The 26,577-nt window shown below is 37.8% G+C and overlaps 1 protein-coding gene across 1 annotated transcript in view; it reads right to left on the reverse strand.

The window, feature by feature from the left end:
- Positions 1–26,577, reverse strand: part of LOC136843677 (uncharacterized) — a 304,410-nt gene that overhangs the window by 64,227 nt on the left and 213,606 nt on the right. The window contains exons 4-8 of the mRNA XM_067112239.1: positions 23,954–24,195; positions 22,662–22,760; positions 3,048–3,164; positions 2,312–2,583; positions 1,256–1,380 (exon numbers count right to left, since the gene is read on the reverse strand). Of these exons, the coding sequence (XP_066968340.1) occupies positions 1,256–1,380; positions 2,312–2,583; positions 3,048–3,164; positions 22,662–22,760; positions 23,954–24,195 (855 nt within the window). The remainder of the gene's footprint in view (positions 1–1,255; positions 1,381–2,311; positions 2,584–3,047; positions 3,165–22,661; positions 22,761–23,953; positions 24,196–26,577) is intronic.

The raw sequence follows: 26,577 nt of genomic DNA on the forward strand, positions 1-26,577 counted from the left end.
ATTTGAAATCAGCGAAAAATATACATGACTTTAATAAGCACACTTCATGAGAATGAGGGTTAGGTTCACATGGCAAAACCGAAAAAAAAAACTGAAATTAAAATTGAGAACGCTGAATTTAATATTCGTATATTCGATTTTCGCCTAATTAGGCCTAAATTTATGGAAAGTTGCACTACTAATTTTGTCATTTAATTCAAATTACTTTTTCAGCAATAAAGATAATTATCATTCCATACGTACACAGTTCCAAATAAATCAGTTTTTTACTCACTTTTTTCTAAGAATCCGTTCATTTAACGGAAAGGCAGAAAAAAAAAATAAAAGAATTCCCAAATTACTACCGTCCCCCATACCGCTTAACTCGGTCCGTTTTCTTTGTAACAAATTACAAACATTGCGGCAGTAACTAATATGTAAAATAAATAGGGCTCAAGACCTGTCCAAATGGGAATGAGAATTGTACATATTTCAATTCCCAGTTACATAAAAAACAGAAAAATCACAAAACATAATTTGGAGTAGAAAATTATGATTATATATGATCTTCATGTTTTGTACAAAACGATACAAATAATATAGCAAATAAGAAAGACAATTATCAACCATAATTACTTTACCCGTTGTAGTACATTCATGGATATTCCTGGTGTCAGTAGTCATTTCAGGAAAATCTTCCACGACGTTAATATGTCATCTATGCTCCTTCGCTTGGTTTTATATATTAAATAACAGTGTTGTATAAAACAAAAAAATACGGCTCAAAAAGTAAAAACGAAATTATATGATAGACAAAATTTGCATAATTGTGATAGATACATAGACCAAAACAAATCAAATGTTAACATGGTAACAAAACCGCAACAAGAGAAATCAGGTTGACATTACAGAGTATACAGTTTAGCAGCAAAGAACACACACACACACACACATAATATATATATATATATATATATATATATATATATATATATATATATATATATATATATATATATATATGTGTGTGTGTGTGTGTGTGTGATAGACGTAGTCAACATGCAATCACGCGTGGAACAGAAATAAACTTCTGACTCACATCGGGATCGAACCCACGTCTTTTAGTTTGAAGCGCCCTTGCCTTTCAATTGAAAGACCTAGGTTCGATTCCAATGCGAGACAGAAAATTTTATATATAGATATAGATATATATATATATATATATATATATATATATATATATATATATATATATATGTATGAATGTATGTATGACTTACTGAGTTGGCCTCCCGTTGGTACATCTTCTGTCGATGGGAATCTGACGCTTTCTGGCTCAGCAAAAGGTCAAGGAGCATTTCGACCCTGAGAATAAGGTCAGAGCACTCGCCTAGCCAGGACCTGTCAGATTGTAATTGAAAATTTTAAAAAATGTTTATGATGAACGTATCAATACGTGTTTAAATATGAAAATAAAAAGAATAAACTACAAAAACATGAAACACTTTATAATAATGTCATACCTGTGTTATTTACTTACGCATTAGAACTAAAAATGATCATACCATAAATAGAAAATGTGTTTGTACATATATATATATATATATATATATATATATATATATATATATATATATATATATATATATATATATATATATATATATGAAACTTACCTGTCTGAAAGAAATCTGGTCTTAATTCTGTTGTTTTATTTTTGTTTGGGGATCTAAATGGCTTTCAATTAATTTAATTTATTTATTTATCTGTATTTTTTTGCCTTTAAGAAATGATATCTGCGTCAATAACCCTGGTAGTCACAACGCTAGATAATTTCTAATTATTCATCCTTTCATTCATTTATTCATTATTACATTAATTCATTTATTCTTCGTTCACAAGAATGACATCTAGTTGATTTCCCTCACCTTAGCATGGTAACCTAATTCAGTGTTTAGTAAGATCTCTTGAAACATGTGTATCTCATCTACGATTCTAAATGCCACATCCACAAACAGCAAATATATAAATATATTTAGGCCCATGACTTCGTTCATTCACGAGAATGATATACAATTGATTTTCCTCATCTTGGCATAGTAACCTAATCCAGTTTTCAATAAGATCTCTTCAAACATGGGCACTTCATCTACGAATGTAAACTTCACGTTCATACACATTAAACATATTTACATCGATGACTAAACTTCACAGTCATAAACATTAAACTTACTTACAACCGTGACGTCACATCCATAAGCAGTAATATAGGAATATATTTACGCATGACTTAAAACACATGCTAATAAAAGTCTACTAGGTTTCCCCTCACCTTGCCAAACAAACCCCATTCAATTTTTGGCACAGGCTGTCCATCTGCCTCAGAAGAGCTTTGGCACTAGACAAGGACTTCCGGGTCTCCTGAAGGTCGGCGTCTGACGACCTGTCGGGAGCAGAAGGATCGAGCGATGTAGAGGGACGTCGAAGGGAGTTCAGATTAGGCAAGGACCCTAGTGACACCGAGGAAGGAGGCCCATACGTCCTTACGCTTGCATCCAGAAGGACTGCGCAGGAGCTCAATTCCTTTAGTAATTCATCGCGGATCTGTTGATGGAGAGAATTTTTACACTGGTGCAAAAATATAATTTAAAAGACATGCATTATTTCTTCGGACGGTCATATTTAGGTATATAAGTATATATAAATGAATAACTTTGAGTATGAGCTCAATGGAATTTTAACGAAATTCTGACACATGCGCACAAGTGTTGGGTAAAATCAGAGATCTCTATAAAAATTCTAAAAAATGAAACGACACTAAAAATTATACTCTACACACCTACTTTATACAAAAAGTCATATATACAAACATACAGTACATTATAGAATACAAGAAATTTATACTTACAAGCATATAAACAAACAACACAAAATCATATACGGTACATACATTGGTATTTGTCCACACACAATCATTCAAGAATAAGAACGACGTAAAAGGTATAAACTTTACAAACACACCAACAGTGCTTCTAAAATTAAAATAAAAGAAAATTGTCCTTGCTTACGTTACAGATGGATCGCCATGAGGAATGGTCATACTCCAGTGTGCCTCCAAAGAAAGACGTAAGTTGAACGCTCGAAACTCTTTCGGACAATTCATGCTGACTCAGCACTTCGAATTGCTGTGTGAGAGAGAAAGAAAAGCCAGCGAAGTTAGGTCTTTGAGGATTTACTAGGCAACATAAACACAAACCGTCATTCAATTAACAATAAATATTAAAATCAATATTCACTAATGACTCAGTGCAAGATGCAGGGCAAAAGAATATAGGAAATATAACAGAAAGATCGACTATTTTAAAACACAAGGTAGATTAGGAGGCTTTTCCGGTCGTTTGCGTGGACATGAACAATTGTGCGTGTGCGGGTATACAAGACCGATATATATATATATATATATATATATATATATATATATATATATATATATATATATATATATATATATATATATATACATATATATATATATATATATATATATATATATATATATATATATATATATATATATATATATAAAATGTGTGTGTGTGTGTGTATTCATGATACTGTTGAATTGGTACTACTTGGTGATTGCTACCCTCTCTTTAGGCCAGAAGGCAACCACATTAGTCAGGTCAGTCTTTTGGATTGTGGACTGCTACTGCCGTATACAAAGAGGTAAAAATCTATCCTTTGCTTTCTTAGTAAGTGTCAGGGCTTTGAAGCACAGGAAAAAAGTATGCCAAGCAGATGAGTTCCTGGTGAACGAGTTGCGATCCCTTGGCAGCAAGAACTGCGCATAAATAGCAGATGAGTCTGCTTACTCGAAGCCGATTAAATCACATCTTTTATCCCACGGAATATCCAGAAATACCATTTGTACTTGTGCTATGAGTATGGTGCGTAAGTCATCAAACGGCTTGGGGCATGGGTTTGCAGACTCACGCTCTGCATGAGTTGTCCAGACTCTTTCCCACCCTACATGCGACCCTTCACAGTCATCTAATCACTGGGTACATAATTCACTGACTAAGTGCGCAAAGGAAAAACTGATTTTACAGGGAATGGGTTCACGTCGATTCCCTTAGTGGGAATGAACTGTAAACTCGCACAGGGGGAGGAAGCGGGATCTCTTGCTTGCGATAAATATCTCTCTCTCTCTCTCTCTCTCTCTCTCTCTCTCTCTCTCTCTCTCTCTCTTATTCCGCATCATCACCACCTACTGCTATTAAATTCTTTAGGGAGTCTGAACAAACATCTCTTCTAGGAAATACATGGCATCTTAATTATATCAATTAGCGGATGAAAAAAAACCCTAAAATATACTAATGAATATTACCATAAGATGAAAACCTTCATTAAAATCAAATTTGCCTAAATTAGAAGGTACGTGAAGAAGGATAAGAAAGAAATAAAATAAACGTTATTTCAATTTATTTCACTGAGCATTTTTTTTAAATGGAAAGCCATCAGTTGCTGATGATTAACCATTTTGCTTTTCCATTAGGTATTAATAGATATCTAGTCTTCTAATTTTTCTCTCTCCATTGCCCCCTGGAACGTATATAATTAATTTTACTGTAATCATTTAATGCTTAAAATATATATATATATATATATATATATATATATATATATATATATATATATATATATATATATATATATATATGTATATATATATATATATATATATATATATATATATATATATATATATATATATATATATATATATATATATATATACATACAGATAGATAGATAGATAGATAAATAAATATATATATACAGATAGATAGATAGATAGATATAGACCTACAGATATATATATATATATATATATATATATATATATATATATATACATACATATATACATATATATATACATATATATATATTAATGGATGTATGTATGTATGTATGTATGTATGTATGTATGTATGTATGTATATGTGTGTATGTGTATGTTCCAGCATAACTCTGAAACGCATTGAGCAATTTCAACCAAACTTAGTATACATACTGTGGGGTGGGGGTAAGACATTATTGACACTAAAGGGGGTGGGGATGAAAATGGGTGACGTAAAAATTTCCAAAAACGACAGATATTAGTGTCTAATCCATAGTTTTCGAGGTCGCTGAGATGAATAATGACACTTCTGATGCCCTTTAAGTCCAAGTTCAGCCCCAATAGGAAAGGGGGGTGAGAAGGGGTGGGGAGGGGGATGACGTAAAAATAACCAAAAATGACAGATATTAGTGTCTAATCCATAGTCTTCAAGGTCGCTGAGATGAATAGTGACACTCCTGATGCCCTTCAAGTCAAAGTTCAGCCCTAACAGGAGGTGGGGGTAAGAGCAGGTGGGAAGGGTCCACATGTAAAAATAACTGAAAACGCAGATATTAGTGTCTAATACACAGTTTTTGAGATCGCTGAGATGAATAATGATACTCCCGATGCCCTTCAAGTACGAGTTAAGCTCCGATAGGAAAGGGAGGGTGAGAATGGGTGGGAAGGGCTTGGTATGTAAAAATAACTGAAAAACCAGATATTAGTGTCAAATCTGTACTTTTTGAGGTGGCTGAGATGAACAGTGACATTTCTGATGCCCTTTAAGTCCAAGTTCAGCCCCGATAGGAAGGGGGCGGAGAAGGGGAGGAAGGGGTGACGTGTAAAAATAACCGAAAATGACAGATATTAGTGTCTAACCCATAGTGCTAGAGAGAGAGAGAGAGAGAGAGAGAGAGAGATCGACAGAGTCTATCGGTTGTCATTCAGAGTTTTCTGAGCAGCTTGGTTGTGTATATATATATATATATATATATATATATATATATATATATATATATATATATATATATATATATATATATATATATATGAGGAGACTCTTCTAAGCCACCTTGCTTCTAAGCTTTGCAATAACGTACAGTATAACCCTCATGAACTGCATTTGTTTTTATTTCTTTGAAGTAAGTAAAGTAATGTTAATAGCACCAATTACAAAGGCAGGTTGTGAGAAAATATCGCCCCTTCCTAAAACTCTCTCTTTCCTCATCCCTTGGTAATCTTTTAATCCTCTTCCTTGACCTAGTGACTGCTCAAGACCTTTCTTCCAGGCAATGCCTTTTGGGAGACCAAGCCTATAGCAACTGGTCGCCATGTGGCCAGTGCCCTGCCAGATGGTTTGAGCTGCATAGGAAATGGACTGCCAAGCGAGCAGACACCACCATCTGGAAGGAGAAGAAAAATAAGCCGCCAAAGTCTTAAAAGGCAGCGCATGAGCAGCGCTTCCTCAGATACACATGGGAGATACGCCTGGCAGCAGAATCCATACACTTGCCCCTTTTGCTCCGCTCCCTTAGAGCCTTGATCCTTCCCCACGTGGCTGTTTCGAGCCTTAAGTCTCTTTAAAGTGCACGCCCTTTAATTTCTTGACCTCCATGCTGGGGACTGAAGACGATGACCCCCTGTCTCTGACTAAAAGGTAATGTACCATAAGTGAGGTTTTGAATCAGTCACGAATCTTTTATTCTTCTATTGAAATTAGTTTAATTTTCGAAGTGCGATTTTCCACAGAGACCTGACTTGTTTAGTGCGGTGAGTAAATGTCCAAATTTCACATATGCTTTATCAGTACTTACAATCGAGTTGCTTTGGAACCTTCCATGCACCCCCTCAATTCTCTTTAATTGTGCTACCTACTTTTTTTTTGTAGTAACTGAATGCATTTTGATTGCAGGTGGAGTTGCTAGCTGTGGAATCAACTGTTCATATTGTGCTTGTGCCGTGGTTCTAAACACTGTACCTCACCCACAGTGTCCTTCGAAGTGGATTTTTCCCCAGTTCTGTTATTGTTTAATTTGTTGTAAGTTTAGTTGTTCGACAGGACTCTGTGTTTTACCTGTCTGTTTCGAATTTCCCCATTCTTCTGATTTAATTGTTAATTGTAAATACAAGTGATTTTAAGTGACCCTATGTGTTTATCTGTAACTTTCCCTGTTGAAGTAAGGCCTTCAGCTTTTGTGTTTTACCTAAATCAGCTCCTTCACTCAGATCTGAAAGTTTCCATGGTAAGTTCCACATGCCCCTCAGTGTAAAATCTAATATTGGCAACCTTTGCTCGAATTCTTGTAACCTGCAAGGTGCAGGATTCTTGCAGCCTGCAACATTTGCAGCTACCAGCCATTTAGCCCCGCTAAGCTGGATTCAAGAAGAAGAAATGAACTTTTACCATAAACTCCTTAATAAACACACATGTGAACAGGTCTCCACAGCATAAGTATAGTGTTATTTTATCTTATATGTTAGATGCGATCATAACAGTGACTGTAAAATCTGTTAGGGATCAGCTAGAGCATGTGCATGCTCAACAAACAGCTCACAGAGAAGAGAGAGTGATAATTAACCAAAACAGAAGCTTTGTTGCTATTGCATATTAGCCTGCATGTTTTTCAATGTTAGGATAGTTAGGCAGTGAAGTGATAAACAACGTGATACCTAAGGAAATATTGCATTATCTCCTCTTCCACGTGCTCCAGACAATTTGCAGTTCATCAATTTTAGCTAGGCAACACAGTAATTGGGCAGTGAATTCAAGCCCAACTAGCAAATTTCATTGACTGTTAGCATTAGCAATCGTGCTAGAATTTAAATTAAAATTTCCACAATTCCCAAATCACCCTTTAAGAAAATTTATTCACGAACCTCATTTCATTCAGGGCCACGTGAGCCCAGAACTTTTGTACGTAAAAGGATTGCTTTCTTTAATCATTACTAAAGAAAGCGCAAGCGTAAGGTTCATTTCCCTTTCATACTAGTTCACGAGTCCGTGAGACCAAGCGGATTCTTCATTCATAAAACACAAGTAGTTAGGCGACGGGAGAACGAATTCCCAAAATTATTCGTCTCTGTCCCATATCTTTAGGCGTAGAACTTAACCCAGATGGTCATGCGACGAACCATGTGTTTCTTGGTCCCAGTCATAGCAAAGACCAAGTGAACCCCCTCCCGTCCAAACCACAGATCATGTGACTACCTACTGTAGAGTCAATGAGTATACTATGATCTCGTGCAGTCTGGTCCATTCAGAGTAAACTAAAGTCTTTTTTTTTAGCATGTGATCTAGGCAAATATAACTTTGCCTCGCGCATGGTAATTTAAGTGTACTTGTCACGTTCTGCCGCATTTAATCTTGTGTGCTTCGAAATAAGCACATTTTCTTCGTCATGTTTTATGCATTTATCCTTTGCTGAGGAGCTAGCTACATTGTTTCAATCACACATTTACTTGTGTATCCTCAGAAGCCACGTGCTTCCTGTTTATCTAAAGGGCAATCTCATGTGATAAATTTCTGCGTAAGCCTTTCATTCTCTATGCCAGTTTCCCAGGCCTTTCTCATCAAGCCAAATCCTTTCCTAGGGTTTACGTTACCCAATTTTACTAAATTGTATGTTACCCAACAAACCCTGAGCTCTATGGAACAAACTTGAATCATTCATTATGAACAAAACCCTGAGTTCTACAGAACAAACTTGAATTGTTCACTATGAACAAAACCCTGAGTTCTACGGAACAAACTTGAATCCTTCATTACGAACAAACCCTGAGTTCTACAGAACAAACTTGAATCATTCACTACGAACAAATCCTGAGTTCTCTGGAACATCCCGAATCATTCATCACGAGCAAAACCTGAGTTCTACGGAACAAACTTAAATCATTCACCATGAACAAACCCTGGGTTCTATGAAACAAACTTGAATCGCTCACTACGAACAAACAAATCCTAAATCCTTAGGCCCTCCAGCCGAGGGCCACATATCTGTGGCACCTTCTCGAGGTCGTTACCCCACACACCAGGTCACAGCATTCGATGACAATGGAGCACAAATCTCCCTCATAAGGGAGACAAAGTTCCCTATGGGAACTTTGATGGGTATCAATGTTATGAAGTTGATACTCCCCACCATTAAACTGAAGGTCACCAGACCTCATAAATCTAACTTCTGCACTCTTGCAGTAGTAACTCACCTTCCTGGAGGCTATGACATCCTCCTGGGACAGGAGTTCCAGTCCCCCCCTAATATGAGACAATCCAGGGGTCCTAACCCCTCAAAGCATTCATCAGGCATAACTAAGCCTCATAAACCTGCCTTAAACCCACTTCCAGTGCCACTTGCGCACCCTGAGCAGTGCCACGCTTCATTTGTCCCGAATGTCGAGCCAGTTCCAAATCTCATTCTGGTGCCAGGGCCTGTGCCAGTGCCAAAGTACCCCCATAGATCCCCATCCTGGAGATCCCAAACTTGATTTGTATTCTCTGCCAGTGACACTTGCATACACTGAGCAGAGCCAGGCTCCGTCTGTCCCGAATGGCTGGTCAACACCCATTTCAATCCCAGTGCCTGGTCCTGCCTTAGTGCCAGTGCCAGAGTACCCCATAGATCTCGATCCCAGTACAGATCCCTCCAGCTTGGCTCCGCTACCAGTGTCGGTAAGAGAAACAGATTCCCTCTCATGTCCACCAAAACCTCTTCCTCTCTTTCCTCGTCTGCAGGAGACCAGTCCCTGAGTAAGGACTCTGTTGTATCTAAACTGGCCAAAGAACTTAAGGAACTGCAGCAGCCTAGCATTAGCAATGATAGGCAATGCCCCTGCTCTCAGTGCCACAGCAGCCAGAACAGATGGCACTCCAACACCTTCCTTGGACTTGGTTCCCCAGATCCCCCACGGAACATCGAACTAGCGACCTAAAAGAGGGCCAAGGAAGAAGGGTAAAAGGCACAGAGCATCCAGGTAGCCTGAAGAGCCACTGAGCTTTCCTCGCACTAGTGCCAATCTGGCACAGTGCCTTACTTTATCTTGCATAGAAATTTGGCACCTCTATCCATACGAGGATGCCAGGTTTCTTCCCCTATTTATTTTCCTTATAACTTTGTAATTTATTCGTTCCCTGTAACGTTTTCGTTTTTTCTTTGATAATTTCTCACCTTATTTTATGCCATATCAAGGCTCACCTTTTACCTTGATTCACACTCTACTAATGCAGAGTGCATATTGCCAGATCCTTGAACTATGAGTCCTTTGACTTCCCTCCATGCCCACAAAGGCATGGTATATTTTAAATTGTACATAACAGAGCCATTAGGCCCTTACCACATGAGTGCCACACCTGGCACAGTGTCATAACCATAGATTTTGGTAGATGTTCCTGCCAGAGGAGTGCTCCCTCTGACTACCTTCACCACGTCCACCAGCCCAAATAATCCATTCAGCACTTATTTCTAGGTAATTCCGTTGCTAGATACCAGAAAAAAGCTAAATGTAAAGCTGGGGTTACTACCCCAGAGCGAACTCCAAGAAATGGAATCGATATGGTAAAGGGTGGGATTGTCACAATCATGGACCCCTGCCCTATAAAGATTCCCAATGTCAAAAAGTCCCAACGAGAGAGGTGCCGATACAAGCCCATGCACTACTCGCTGGACTGTACACAAGGCAACACTAGCCGCATTCCATGTTAGCACCCACCCCAATAGAATGATGTTTATCATGGAGGGAGAGAATGAAAAATAGGTGGGTCACGGGGTGACATGGGGCCCTCCCAGAAATAGATTTTCCTTTGTCAAAATCCTTTTCTGGATCGGGTCCTGTCAGCCGGTGAAATAATAACAGAGAAATAAACATCATTCTTATGCTAATAAAGACTTAAAACAGAGACGTTGAAAACTAGGAGAATTCTACCTTGAACATTAGTAAGGTCCTCTAAATTCATGTAATGAAAATAATGTAAGTGGTCACCGTCTAAGATCATAAGCTTAGGATTGAACCTGAATAGGCTTGTATTAAGAAAATACTTTCTGCCTAATAGCATTACATGATGACAACAGTAACCCCCCTTTTTTAAAAAGAGAGGATCTGACAAAATTGGTGAGGTCCTGTCTAAAAAGCCTGTAAAGGAGAAAACTGGGCACAGAAACAGACCTTGTAAAAGGGGAGTACTTTCCAAGGTGACCACCGAAAATGAGGACCTTCAACTGTAGATAGAAAGTTAGGGTGAGGAATTGCAAACACTACCCTGATGAGGGGAAACCAAAATGATTGGTTCCGCTAGACAGGGCAGACAGTACAGGAAAACTAACACTAGAAGCTAAGCTGATTAAAAATTTTGGGTCTTCCCAACAAGGAAAGGTAAGAACAAGATGATTGTTGGTTACCAGCTAACTCTGATACATTACTCAAAGACCAGGAAACCGAATGTGATTTGAGTACTGGTCTTAAGACGAACACAGACCTTAGAGATGAAAGTTAAGAGCCTGTGAGTCTGGTTCCAACAAACACTTTCCTCGAGGCCAATGTGGCCCGCATCATTACTGTAGCTGAAAACTATGTGAAGAGTGCTAGTTACTTAACTGCAGAACCATATGCAGCAGAGTAGGATCCCTTGACTGATTTTAGGAAAACAGTAATAACAGGACCAATATCAGTTTCCTCTAAACTGTAAGATTCACAAAGACCACAAAGCCAGGGCATCAGAGCTTGGGGCTGACGCAGGCTGAGTTTATACCAGACGTGACAGCTTGATAGTTTGTGGCTGAATTGGGTTGCAAACAGACCTACTTCCAGGTCTAGAAAAGGTCACAAGACTACCTGAATGACGCCTCCGTCTAAGGACTATTCCGACACCAGGGGAGGCCCTGGATAGGGAAAAAGTAGACCTTTTGGACCCCTATGAGAAGGGTGGTAGACAGAGGCACTTGTGTTTGTTGGTTATGGAGAAGAATGAACCATAACCTGAATGAAGCAACTCGAGTCCAACCACTTGTTTACGCAGCGCACTATTGCTGTTTTGTTCAGAACCAGCCTAAAATGAAACCTCTTGGGGGGAAGAAATTTCCCAAGGACAGGAAGACTGCCACAGCCCTCCAAAGCGTTGATATGGAACTGCCGGAACGTGACTGACTAAGTTCCATGTATTTCATTAGGCCAAAAAATATCCACCCCACCCGCCCAGAGAGGTGACGGTGTGGAATACTGAGGCTGGAGAGGAACTGACTTCGGTAAGCACTTGATAGTTGTGCAAGGCCAGAGGCCACTATTCAAACAGGAGGAATCAGGGAGACACGTCCCTGACTCCGCCATACCCTGGTTATAAACTCCAGCTTTGACTTCAGAAGGAGAACCGTCACTGAAGCAAACTGGAGAGAACCCAAGACCTTTTCTTGGGCACGGCGAGAGGTATGCTTGAGTTGATGAAATGATAGGTCGCCCTTGCTATCTCTTTCCCTTCCACTGGATTCACAACTACTGAAGGCTACCCTCCGGAATCAGGTGGGATTCCCTTCCTGTTTACTTAGAAGCCCAGAGACTCTAGAAAACCGATTATAATGACCGGCACCTCAGGCAATTCCCGACGCTGGGTGCCTAAATGAGCCAGGCAACTAGATATGCAGCTAGCATAGCCTTCTAATACCGGAGCTGTTGAACTACGGTATTGTTCAAACTGGCAAAGACTCTGGAGCTGCATTGAGGAGGGCACGAACCTGAAGGGGTACGCCTGCTCCCCGAGTCTGAATCCCAAGAAGGGATAGGACCTTTCTGCAACCAAGATGTGAAAGGAAGCGTCGGAAAGGTCTATAGAAGTGGTTACGGCTCCACGGAGCAGTAGGATCCGAATCCACAAGACTGTAACAACCGAGACTTGGTCGCATTGAATGAGGAAAATAAACGGGACACGCCCGGAAAATTTTCCAGTGGAAGGGAACTTCCTTGGCAGACTGAAAAAGCCTGACAGGCCATTCACAAAGACCCCAGAACTCTGGCCGGAGGCTGATTGAACCTGATTGGGGAGGGGACAACAGTCCAGCTCCACCCCGGGCCTTGATAACTATACTCTGGGCCCAGGGACTGAAGTTCCAGTGGCCCCGAAAAATGGTACAGCCTCCCACTCATATGAGAAATACTACAGGGAGGAGGCTTGATTGTCTCCCCCTGAAGCGTATGCCTTCCCAATTTCTCGGAGAGGAGTAGGATGCTTCCTGCTCCTATGATAAACCCGAGGGTCAGAGCCTCTGGGCGAATGTCTAGTGAAAATTCTTTCCTTGGGTTTTTCGTATGAAGCAAAAGAAAACTCGGGCGGAGGCACATGGGAGGCAGAGACACACGGGGTGTTACAAGGGGCTGATGTTGGCTGAACCGCACACATCGAGGTGGAGGCTGGGAGTGAGAGGGCTGGCTGTCCAGGGGCAGAAACCTGAAGAGCCTGCACCACCGCCTGAGCAGGGGGCTCTTGAACTACATGAACTTCTTGCTGGACTTGGGATAGGGCTCAAGCAAGATCAGATCGTTCCGCTCGTGAAGGGTAGACACCCACGAGAACGGAAGCTCTGAGTAACATTAGTAGCCCGGACGGACCGTAACAACACCCACCTGGGGAAAGATTAATTCTCCAGGTGAAACTGTTCATAAGATTTTTCGGCTCAAGGTGGAAAAAAAGGCAAGCCTGACTTACACCCTGTTTCAGCTTCGGAATTGACTCGAAGCTTAGGAGCTGTACACTGAATAAATTGAAGCGTAGTCGGGGTTAGAAGATTCATTGTGAACGTATCTGTGATATCTGTCTCCCGGAAATGCCTCAGCGGTTTATTTTCGAAACAAGCCTGTTGATAAGAGGGGCTACATTCGGAGCACAAGGGGTAGGAAGCAGGGCTCTCAAAGTGTGATGTAATTCCCTTTGGGCTAAAGAACGAACCTACCCATTTTTCATGGGCTGAGGAATATAATCCTGGCATAATGATCATACTTTTTCCTTAAAAATCATTACTTACTCTTGCATCTGTCATTTATTTTTCCTTGTTATTTCATTGTACTTTATTAATCCATGAGTGCCTGACTCCCAAAACCATGCAGCCATGTGCATGGGTATGTATCATGTACTTGGATTAGTGCCACTAGGCACCCACAAATTTAGTGCCACCATGTACAAGTATCGTGGCATCACCTAACATAAGTCCACGAGTACTTCGTTGTAATGCCTCATCAAGGCAAACTAACTGCATGACTTGGGATTCACAACGCTAACTTTACCGTTAAGTGCATGAATAATTATAGGAATTAATTCAGAAATAATACTCTAACCCTTTTTGATGCTATTACAATCATTCATGATATAATAAGTCACTGAATACTTTTATTCTGAATTTGATATAATGCTACCATAAAGTAACAAGATAAATTTAAAGAATTAATTTCCAGCAGCTCAATACTCTGCGATAATGTATATTTTATATGTGACAAAGTATAACAATTTTACGAAGTTAGTGCGATTAAAAGGGGAAGTAAGGAGAGATAATAGCTTATTCAGCTGAGTTGACTTATTCTAGACATTCCCACCCAATTCAAGGTGTGGAATGTCGACTTGGTTGGGGAGGTGCAACAAGGGAGACCTCTTCTAAGCCCCCTTGCCCTTTAAGCTTTGCAATAATGTACAGTATAGCCCTCATAAACTGCATTTGCTTTTATTTCTTTGAAACAAGCACAGTAACATTAATAACACCACTGACTAACAAAGGCAGATTGTGGGAAAATATCACCCCTTCCAAAAATCTCCCATTTCACCCCTTGGTGATCTTTTAATCCTCTTCCTTGAACTAGTGACTGCTCGAGACCCTTCTTCCAGGTAATGGCTTTTGGGAGACCTAGATCATAGCAACTGGTCGCCATGTGGCCAGTGCCCTGCCACATGGTCTGAGTGGCATAGAAAATGGACTGCCAAGTGAGCAGACACCACTATCTGGAAGGAGGAGAAAAATAATCCGCCGAGGTCTGAAAAAGTAGCGCACAAGCAGCATTTCCTCAGATATGCCCGGGAGATATGCCTGGCAGCAGAATCCATGCACTTGCCCCTTTTGCTCCACTCCCTTACAGTCTTGATCCTTCCCCACATGGCTGTTCTGAGCCTTAGTCTTTTTAAAGTGCAAACCCCTTAAATTCTTGCCCTCCATGCTAGTGCTGAAGATGAGGACCCCCAGTCTCTGACTAAAAGGTAATGTACCAGAAGTGAAGTTTTGAATCAGTCACGAATCTTTTAATATTCTACTGAAATTAGTTTAATTTTCGAAGTGCAATTTTCCACAAAGATCTGACTTATTTAGTGCTGTGAGTAAAGGTCCAAAATTCACACGTGTTTTATCAGAACTTACAATCAAGTTGCTTTGGAACCTTCCGTGCACCCCCTCGATTCTCTTTAATTGCACTGCCTAGTTTTTTTGTAGTAACTAAATGCATTCTCGATTGCAGATGGAGTTGCTAGCTGTGGAATCAACTGTTCATCTTGTGCTAGTGCCATGGTACTAAACACTGTACCTCACCCCGCCGTGTCCTTCGAAGTGGATTTTTCTCCCGTTCTGTTATTGTTTAATTTGTTGTAAATTTAGTCGTTCGATAGGACTCTATTTTACCTGTCTGTTTCGAATTTCCCCATTCTTCTGTAACTTTCTATTTGTGTTTTACTTGACCCAGCTCCTTCAGTCAGATCGGAAAGTTTCCATGGTAAATTTCCACACCCTCAGCAAAACTAATATATATATATATATATATATATATATATATATATATATATATATATATATATATATATATATATATATATATATATATATATATATGTAATATATATATATATATATATATATATATATATATATATATATATACATATATATACACATATATATAATATCTATATAGTATATATCTATTATAGTGTATTATTTTAAATTTCTAGAGAAAATGTTATTAATATATGACTCTATCATTTACCACATTTAAGGAAACTGCCTATAATTATGTTTTACTGTGTATGATTTTACCTTATACTGATACAGTGTAATGATGAATATATATATATATATATATATATATATATATATATATATATATATATATATATATATATATATATATATATATATATATATATATATATATATATATATATATATATATATATATGTATATATATAATATATATATACTATATATATATATATATATATATATATACTGTATGTATGTATATATATATATATATATATATATATATATATATATATATATATATATATATATATATATATATATATATATATTGGTCATTATCCTGTATCAGTTTAAAGTAAAATCGTACACAGTAAAGCACTATTTTCTTAAATGTGGTAACTGATAAGTCATATATTAGTAACGACATTTTCTCTCTAGCAATTTAAAATAATATACTATAGTATAGTACTACGCAATGTGAGGTATTTTCCTACTTTATCAGGAAAAATATTGGAAATACTGGATTAGACTTTTCTTTCAACGCTTGTTACATCGCCCCAGCTTATTACAGATAAAAGAAAAGCATTACAAAGCAATGCACTCTCACAAATTACGATATGATACACATGTAATCTCCAATTCCCTACGGCGACGTAACTGTCACGAGGAGGTCTCCCGACCCCCGACCCCTCATCCATACCCCTAAACCCTCATTTCATTGTAACAATAACAATAATGCGGATAGCTGCTGCTAAATGTAAATCACTGAGGAGATCACCGGAGGAGGGTCTAAGCTGTTTCATTTCCATACATCCGTCGTTAACATGGGCCCATCTCCAGACCGCAAATGGTTCCATACCTCAAGCCACCCGCAATCTCGCGTCAGAAGGGACGCGCGAGGGAGCCGTCGTCATCGCAACTCAAAAAAAAAAGGGGGCAGAGGAGGACTCGCATCTTTACTGTGAACATCAATATTCTCTCTCTCTCTCTCTCTCTCTCTCTCTCTCTCTCTCTCTCTCTCTGTTATACCTAGAAGCAGAAGACGAATCGCATATTTGATAGAGCATCCATATTCATCTCATTTCTTATCTCTCTCTCTCTCTCTCTCTCAATACAAGAATCTTTCTCTCCATTCTTTCTCTCTCTGTCTCTTTTATACCTAGAAGCAGAAGACGAATCGTATCTCTGATAAGAGCATCAATATTCGAGATGAATACAAGAATCTCTCTCTCTCTCTCTCTCTCTCTCTCTCTCTCTCTCTCTCTCTCTCTCTCTCTTCTTCGCCTGACTACTTTCTTTCGCTCTCTCCTTCACAGCGGGTGTCGACCACCAAGCAGTCCTCTTGATGAGGAGGATTGGAAACGTAAACAAAATTCTTCAGGCAGATAAATATTCCAATCGGTAAATACGGAAAGAGAAGTATTCTCCACTTCATTACGTAACCTTCCGAATCTCATTATTCACATCCACACGATACGTACAAATTCAAAAATATTATAGATGGCACAATAACCGTCATGTCACAGAAATTCACATGTTTTTATTTATCGGGCGACACATTGCCTAATTTTACACACACACACACACACACACACACATATTATATAATATAAAGTGTGTATATATTAAATCATTGACTACCTACCATACGCTTTTCCTTTGAGAGGAGTTAGCTTTACAAGCTTTTAACCTTCTGGTTCTCAACATTAGTATGATGTACATATGTATGCATGTATATAAGTATATGCTTTAGGAACCCGTGATGTTAAAACATATAAGTTACATACGGAAAAATGAAACACAAGGTATGAATACCGATTGGTGTCGCCTTACTGTGATCAGACATGAGATGTTTTAACTAACTTGCATATGTATGTATGTATGTATGTATGTATATATATATATATATATATATATATATATATATATATATATATATATATATATATATATATATATATATGTATATATATACAGTATATACATATATATAGAATATTGCAACCACATTATTATTATTATTATGAAGCTTCGGAAGGCTGTCGCGTTAGTATTTCACCGAGGTGTTACCTTAGAATTAAAGTTCTCCCCAGGCGAAGGCGTGTGCTTGAATTCACATGTAATGTGAGAGTAAGAGTGTGAAAATGAGTGTGAGAACAGTATGTGTAATAAAATTCTGGCATGCTCAGAAAAATGTTGGAAGTAGAGTCTTGTCAACTCTGGTCATGCGTGACGAGAGAGAGAGAGAGAGAGAGAGAGAGAGAGAGAGAGAGAGAGAGAGAGAGAGAGCATAGCTTAAGACAAAATTACTTTGGAAAATATGAAACAAACTTATCTACTTCCCTGAAATGACAACGAAAATGCAGCGAAGGGTCTCTCGGATTAAAAGCGCCTTTGTAGTAGATAGTGTAAATGAAGAACGCTTTTGAATAATGTCGTTAAGGCACAAAGTCGACATCAGCTACCAGTAATAATGAAGGCCTGACGGCCGAATATATAAATACCGCAAAAAGAAGGCCTGAAGGGCCACCATCAAAATTTGTACTTTTTCGAAGAGACAGAGATTTCAATTATATATCTCATTCACTAAAGTAAAATTAAAGGTTTTATTTTTTCATTCATATTCAAAAGTAAACAATTATACTGTTCTTTACTGGCGACATGCAAGGTTATTAAAGAGCACAATAGGTAAGACAAATAAATCACTCAAGTACGTTCTTTCCCATGAATACAATATTCAGGAAAACAAACTCTGTAACGATGGTACAGCTTACCGTTGTCATAAGACCTAAGGTCCTCGACACTCAGAAGATTTGTGACAGTTATATGTCACTTAAAACAAGCGACGTATGACGGGCACAGTCCCTGAACGTCAAAAAAGAGCGGTACGTGCTATGACTGGCACAGGCCAGTTTAAATTGGCATAGAATTATTACAGTGCTTATGAACGCAACAGACCGTACAGAAAATTATCATCATCGCGTAGCTTAACGTGACCGCTGCGTCACAGTTATAAACCACTGAGGAAGGTAAAGTTTGAGAAGTTAAACAGCTACGATATCAAAGGGAAGGGAGGAAAAGCAAAAGGACGATAGCAATGTAGCTGAGAGGCCTAAGTAGGGAGGCCGTGAAAGAATCTTTAGTACTGTCTGCAACACTTCACTCAAGGCACATTGTATGAGGTAACCATCGACCCTCCTACGGGGACAGAGACAAAATTATTGACAAATTTCCAGTCTCAATATTATTCAAACACCTAGGAAGGTTGCCCCAAGTCACTCACCTTAGAACTGCTCGACTTCCGACACCTGGTAATTTAATTTTAATGAATCAATCATTCACCTGCTTGGCTGCCATGAGGTAACTAAACAATCCTTTCATAAGTTATACTGGGATTAAGAGTTTCCCAAGGATTCAAATTTAATACTCGAACGGCACAACAAAAATTCCTGTACTACTGGTGCAGATTACTGTGCAAATCATAATGATGTTTAAACTAAAATACTACCAGAAAAAGAACCTAAATTAATTTAACACAATCTTTAATGTCTTTAAATACCCCCATCACTCAAAAGAGTAAATTTCATCCAAAGTCTGCAATAATAATAATAACAACAACAACAACAACAACAACAACAATAATAATAATAATAATAATAATAATAATAATAATAATAATAATAATAATAATAATTTCTTTCCGTCCAGGGCAACATACAGAGCCAAACAATGTAGAAACAATACAGTGCACAAAATTAAGATACACGTGATAAGAAGTAATAATAATAAATGGCTACAAGCAGACAGTCGCTTAGAGGAACGAAATACTTCTGTTTACCAAGTATCGTCTCTTAGCCCACCAATAACCCGAAAAGGAGGAAGTACACAATTAACGAATAAATAAAAATCATTCCCTCTGGAATATCGATTAATCACTCCACCACCTGATAATCACACGCTCAAGCCGAGACCGGAGAAAGGTCAGAGATGATAAACTTTCCATTAGCGATCTTATTAGAAGTAAAAAGATGAAAGAAGAAAAATGCATTCCTTCCGGTAACCGCAGATGAATCGACCCCTAAGGGTGAGCGCACGGATTGACTTAACAAATGGCAGGCGGAAGATGACAGGAGTGTGACCTATTAATGGCAGGGAAAAAATATCTAACGCCTTAGTAATCAACGCCAGGGCCGTGCAAGACTCTTCAATGAGTTAATAACAGACGGGACAAAGATCGAACGTGTTGGAATCAACGTATCAATATTGGTAATTTATTGGGAACGTCCTGATTTCCGATGAGCTGTAGCTTTGCTTATAAGTAAAGATTCTTCATTGGAACTGTCCTGATCTTCGCCGATGAGTTATAGCTTAGCTTATAAGTAAAGAAACTATATTGGAAATGTACTGATCTTCACTGATGAGGTATAGCTTAGCTTATAATTAAAGAAATTTTACTGTGAATGTTCTGATCCTCACTGACGAGGTATAGCTTAGCTTATAAGTAAAGAAACTATATTGGGAATGTCCTCATCACTGAAGAGTTACAGCTTAGCTTATAAGTAAGGAAACCTTATTGAGAAAGTCCTGATCTTCACTGACGAGGTATAGCTTAGCTTAAAGTAAAGAAACTATTTTGGGAATGTCCTGATTTTCATTGATGGGGTATAGCTTAGCTTATAAGAAAACTTTATTGGGAATGTCCTCATCTTCACCGATGAGTTATAACTTAGCTTTTAAGTAAAGATGTTTTATTTGGAATGTCCTGATCTTCGCCGATGAGCTATAGCTTAACTTATAAGCAAAGAGCTTAGCTTATATAAAAAACTTGTACTGACATGTCCAATCCTTTTTCAGATGTTTAGCTTACAAGTAAAGAAACTATATTAGAAAGGCACCAAACATAACCTAAAAGTTTTAGCTGAAAAGTAAGGAAAGACATTGAAAATCTTCATATCTTCCTATCACTTACGATATGTCTTGACTGACAAGCAAAGAAAAGTTCCAATCTTCACTCTGATAAGTTTTAGCTTATTAGTAAAGAAACTATACTGAAAATATTCCAATCTCCCTCGGCATGATTCAGCTTATAAGTAAAGAAATTAACCTGGAAAATAATCATCGTCAAGTTTTCGCTTATATATAACGAATTTACTTTGAATATCCCAATCTTCGTGGATAAGTTTTAGCAAACAAGTAAAGAGGCAATACTGTAGAAACCTCAGTTTAGGTTGAAAAGTTTTAGTTTAAGAACAAGAAATGCGCGAAATGAGAAGATATGAGTCGAATCTAATGAAATGAGTAGTGTTGATGGTAATACCCTTGCCTATTGCAGACTCAAACTTCGAATGATATTTAACAAGAGAGTTACGCAATGCTACCACATAGTATTGATTAAGCTAATTACCGCTTCCTACAGTTTTTATACCATAATATTCTCACATAATATTCGTTTTACGAAAAATACAAATCTAGTCTCTTGAACCACGACAAGCTTTAACCATGTTGAATTCAGGTAGGGCAAAATAGTTAAACAGCTAAGGGACAGGTTCGAATCAAGGTACATTACCCGCTCCCGTTAAGCGAAGAAAATATCTTGAAGACGACGAAAAAACAGATACTTATGATAATAACTGACTCCTTGATGAAGCATACGGATCTGCACATTTTACTGCAAGTCTCCATTACGTTAAATCCTTTTTCACCCAACTCATTCTCCCTCACAAACACCACCCACCCTTGGGTCCAAATAATCTCCTTAATCAGGTATGCGGGATACGACCCGCAAATTTCCTATTTCTAAGTGAATGAGTACATCCACGGGATGGCAATTATACCCTCTTGACAGGATTGCGTGCAACTCAAAGCGGACTGGCGTGTGGACGAAACAAGAGGTTGACTGTTGTCATGCGCAGTGGATGCAATGGTCGTCGTAGGGCGAGCTGAGCGACCGAAGGAAATGTGAGGAAATGTGACTGACCGCGATAAATAGCGGCACTGTACCGAAAAGACTTGGTTGTTAGGACCTTCCATGCCTCTCTCCTCCCTCGACCCCTCCCCGCTTGCTTTCCCATAATCCCCGACCCGTTCTCTCTCCCTCTCTTAGGCGCGAGCGCAGACATGTAACTGCCAGGCTGCATGAGCATTAGTCTTAAATAAACGGCATTACACACAGGGAATACAAATTACTTCAAATAGCATCGTCACTGTTGAAAGAAAGAACAGGAAAGACAGAGCAGAGATTAATAACTATCTCTCGATGGTATGAAAGGCAGATAAGGGAAGAATGAACGAGAATCTAGGTCTACCTTTCTACTGGTCAGATGCAATTGGAAAAGTGAGATAAAACACTACGATATACTTCAGCACCAAGAAAGACAATAAACTGAGGAATGGGAACAGGGTAAGCATTCATACGGGAAGGTCCGCTATGAAATCAAATCTAGGAGATATCTTAACTTCCCAGTCTGTTCGAAATAGTTCGGCTGGACATGACGCTAGCACATGTGTTAGGCAAACAAGAATTATCATATGCAAGCACTATTTGTGCTTGCGATCGGGTTGGATATCAGGCGAGGCTCAACCTTTTACACCCGGACAAAAACATGAAACCACTTGAAAATGCCATCTCACAGAGAGAGAGAGAGAGAGAGAGAGAGAGAGAGAGAGAGAGAGAGGGTAGGGGGAGGGGAAAGGAAACAATCTAGTTAAAAGAAGGTAGTCTGCCAATAAACAAGAAAAAATTCATTACTCATCTCTTAACGTAAGTAAACAAAATGAATAAAAAGACACCATTATCCTGACTAACCTGAAGAGCTTCCCTTTGAAGGACTGCGCGAGAGGCCTCTGCTTCTGAAGGGGAAGTGCTCACGACGCACACTTGGCACTTCACATCTCGTACGGCCTCCTGGAGAGAATGTTGCGGTAAACGTTACTTCTTCAGGAGACAAAATAGCATAAATAAGGCCTCCCACTCATCAAGATGAAGTTTCAATACATCTAATAAACAAAATTAAGTGTTGTCATAATTCAATTTTCTTTTACTGTAGTCTTTTAGCAAAACGTAATTTAAATAGATAATAAGATTATGCTTCGTGAAAAATATACAAAATATGCACTGTACATACATATACTGCATATGTATATACATATATACGTACACACACACACACACACACATATATATATATATATATATATATATATATATATATATATATATATATATATATATATATATATATATATATATATATATATATATATATATATACGAGCATATATATACGTATATATATTTATATACATTATAAATATACATTATATACATATATATGTACACGCACACACACGCATACACATATATATGTATGTATGTATACGTGAGCGCGCGCGTATGTAATTTGCGTATGACAAAGAATGAAGGAGAACCATCGTACGCATGAAAGCAAAGGGTTACAACTGTTCATGTTGTTAGCCATAATCTGGTCGCGTAAAGCGTTATAACACACACCTACAATCAAAAAACAATTTGGGTATCAATCAGAATCAACCTAAGCCTAAAACGTAAGACAGTTTCATGTTAGGCTTAAAAAGAAAAATTGGACTCACATAATTAACACTCTTAGAATTACAGAAGAGAAAAGAAGATATAACGAAACAGATTAATGACAAAGATAGTGAAAGGGTCTACTACACCAAACACTTAAAAAAGTGTCAGAAGTTTATTAAGTGCATTTCTGTCTAGGATGAAAAAAATATCCAAGGCTACATTACTGATGATAGTTTGTTTTACTTTAGATTCCAAGAAGTCATTTACCCAGCTGAGAGAGAGAGAGAGAGAGAGAGAGAGAGAGAGAGAGAGAGAGAGGAAAATGACCATGGCAGAAGTGAAAAAGATGGGGTAGTCCTATTTGTTGCAATTTACGACCACGAAAACATGCACCCCTTTCACAAAAACATACGCCACCTTAGAGAGAGAGAGAGAGAGAGAGAGAGAGAGAGAGAGAGAGAGAATATTAATTACAGATCTAAAGCGAAAACTAGCACAACCGAAATTTGAAAAAAGGGGGATGAGCGCAGTCCCATCTTTGACGTTACCTTCAGGAACTGCAAATGGTGACTGTGTTGGATTAGGTGGGCGGCCGGAATGAGGAGGAGGTGGCTCTGAGGACGAGCAGTGCTCCTTAAGGGGGACGAGGGCGAGCCGTCGAGGGTGAGGGTGGGTATCTGGGTACAATGTGCTCCCTGCCCGCCGCAGCACTTGGCCAGCCAATTGGGAAGTGTTGCGTCCCAGCACTTCAACACTTCAATGACCCGTGGGCCGTCTTTGCAGACACCGCCTGAAATGCCAACAGGTTGTGATATGAAAACACTTTGAAGAGATGAAAGGGAAACATAAACTTTATTTTCACTGTTACTTTCATTATTTTACTTATAAATAAATCACTGAACAATAACATTACTACTATTACCTATATTGTTACGTCAAAAAATGTTATTAAACAACAAAAATATGACTAAAAATATATAAATCTTTATTTTTAATGCCACGCATAGATTACAACTTCTAAAATACTACTATTACATTTATTTTTATACATGAATACATTATTGAAAAATTAAAAATATATATATACAAAAATCTTTACATTCAATGTCTTGCACAGCTTACAACACATTTTTTCAATAATACTTTTTCTTTTGTCATTTAGCTAAAAATTATTATTAAACACTACAAATATGAAAGATATAAAAAACCTTCATTGTCATTGTGATGCAAATGTTGCAACATCTTTTCAACAGTACTGTTACTGAAATTGTTTTGTATAAATACATTTTCTAAACACTAAAAATATGAAACAGAAATATCTTTATATTCCAAGGTTATACACAGATTATAACCCACTTTTCCCACTGTAACTATTAGTCTACTTTTATTGCTAAGTAAAAATTAATTATTATCATGAACAAACAAATGGAATTATTGTAACCTTAAAAAATAAAAATTTGTGTTTTCAACGTAGATTATATATAAAAAAATGAATCCGAAAGTAATACATATCTTGGCACACATTCAAATGTGAGGCAACCTATGGATAAAAAGAAGGCGGTTCCTGAAGCACCTGACATAAATAGAACCAGTAAAAGGAAATCGCGCAAAAATTAAAGCGAGGAAAAAGTGACAATAATGAAAAATTGTTCCTTAAAGAAGTGCTTCTCTCTGTTACTGAGGAATCCCTTTTTCGCCATCTTATTGACATCTAAGTTAGGCTTCCCGATGATAAGAGAAAATAAGAATTCATAAATTAAACATCCAAATCGCGTTAGACCTAAAAAGTCAAGTGTCATAAATCTTAGGGCTGTCTTATGAACTCCGAAAGGGGATGAATATCTAGCAAATTATTTGTAAATGTTGCGGTCACTTCATGAAACTAAACTAACAGGTTTAAAGTGTGACTTTTAAATTTAACGTATTTTAATAATTTACTTAAATCTTTATCTATTTATTCATTAATTTATTTTTTCTTTTCTTATAACTGATCTCTTCTTTCCTGTATTTCCTATTACCTTCTGTTACTTCCTCCAAATGAACACCGTATTCTTTGGAAGCTTGAATTAGTCAATGGCCCCTGTGAGTTTGTTCTATGTGAATAGGGTTTATCGTCGTAATAATAATAATAATAATAATAATAATAATAATTAATAATAATAATAATTATTATTATTATTATTATTTCCTACAGGAAAAACAAAGCTTTGTCTGTGGCATTTTACCAGAGAATTTTCGAACAGCGAATCACTGAATGACTTCATTGTAAGGAGGTGAACGTCGTTTCTAAGCGACATCCCAGGATCATCTCAGAACTTATGTAGATTTCACTGTCATTGCAATATATATTTCTTACATAAAAAACCACGAACCAGACAACTTATTATTCTGGAAAGACCTTAGGCCATTCAATCAAATTTAGAATAACTCTTACTCAGGCAGATGTATATGCATATATATATATAATTTATATATATATATATATATATATATATATATACATATATATATACATATATATATATATAGATAGATAGATAGATAGATATCGTATCTATAACAATAACAAATCGATTCCCCGGCGATATCTAAAAGCAAATCGAAGCAGTAAAAACGGAAGGTAAAAGCCGCGATCTCTCCGGCCAAAGGGGGAACCGAGTAATCAAATATTGAATGAATACCTGGACCATAAAAAGACCATATTAGGCATAATCCTTCTCTCCCGAGACAGACCCACCCTAAGGGTTGTGGCCCTTTGATAGCGAGAGATTATTATTCAAAAAGGAAGTGACTAACAGGAAGATATAATTATGAGTTACGGGACGAAGAAAATATGACCTACGCCTGCGCCATCTCTCAGTATCCCTGAACATCTGTTTATGTGACAGATTAAAGTATACGTTGCTAAAGTCATTAATATTTCAGGAATAATCTTTGCATAATTTGAGATAGTACTCTCTCTCTCTCTCTCTCTCTCTCTCTCTCTCTCTCTCTCTCTCTCTCTCTCTCTCTCTCTCTCTCTCTCAGTATCCCTAAACATCTGTTTACATGACAAATTAAAGTATATATCGCTGAAATGATAACTAATTCACTGATATTACGTACATATTTTGAAATAACATCTCTCTCTCTCTCTCTCTCTCTCTCTCTCTCTCTCTCTCTCTCTCTCTGT

This window comes from Macrobrachium rosenbergii, chromosome 12 (assembly GCF_040412425.1).
Source record: "Macrobrachium rosenbergii isolate ZJJX-2024 chromosome 12, ASM4041242v1, whole genome shotgun sequence".
Taxonomy (NCBI): domain Eukaryota; kingdom Metazoa; phylum Arthropoda; class Malacostraca; order Decapoda; family Palaemonidae; genus Macrobrachium; species Macrobrachium rosenbergii.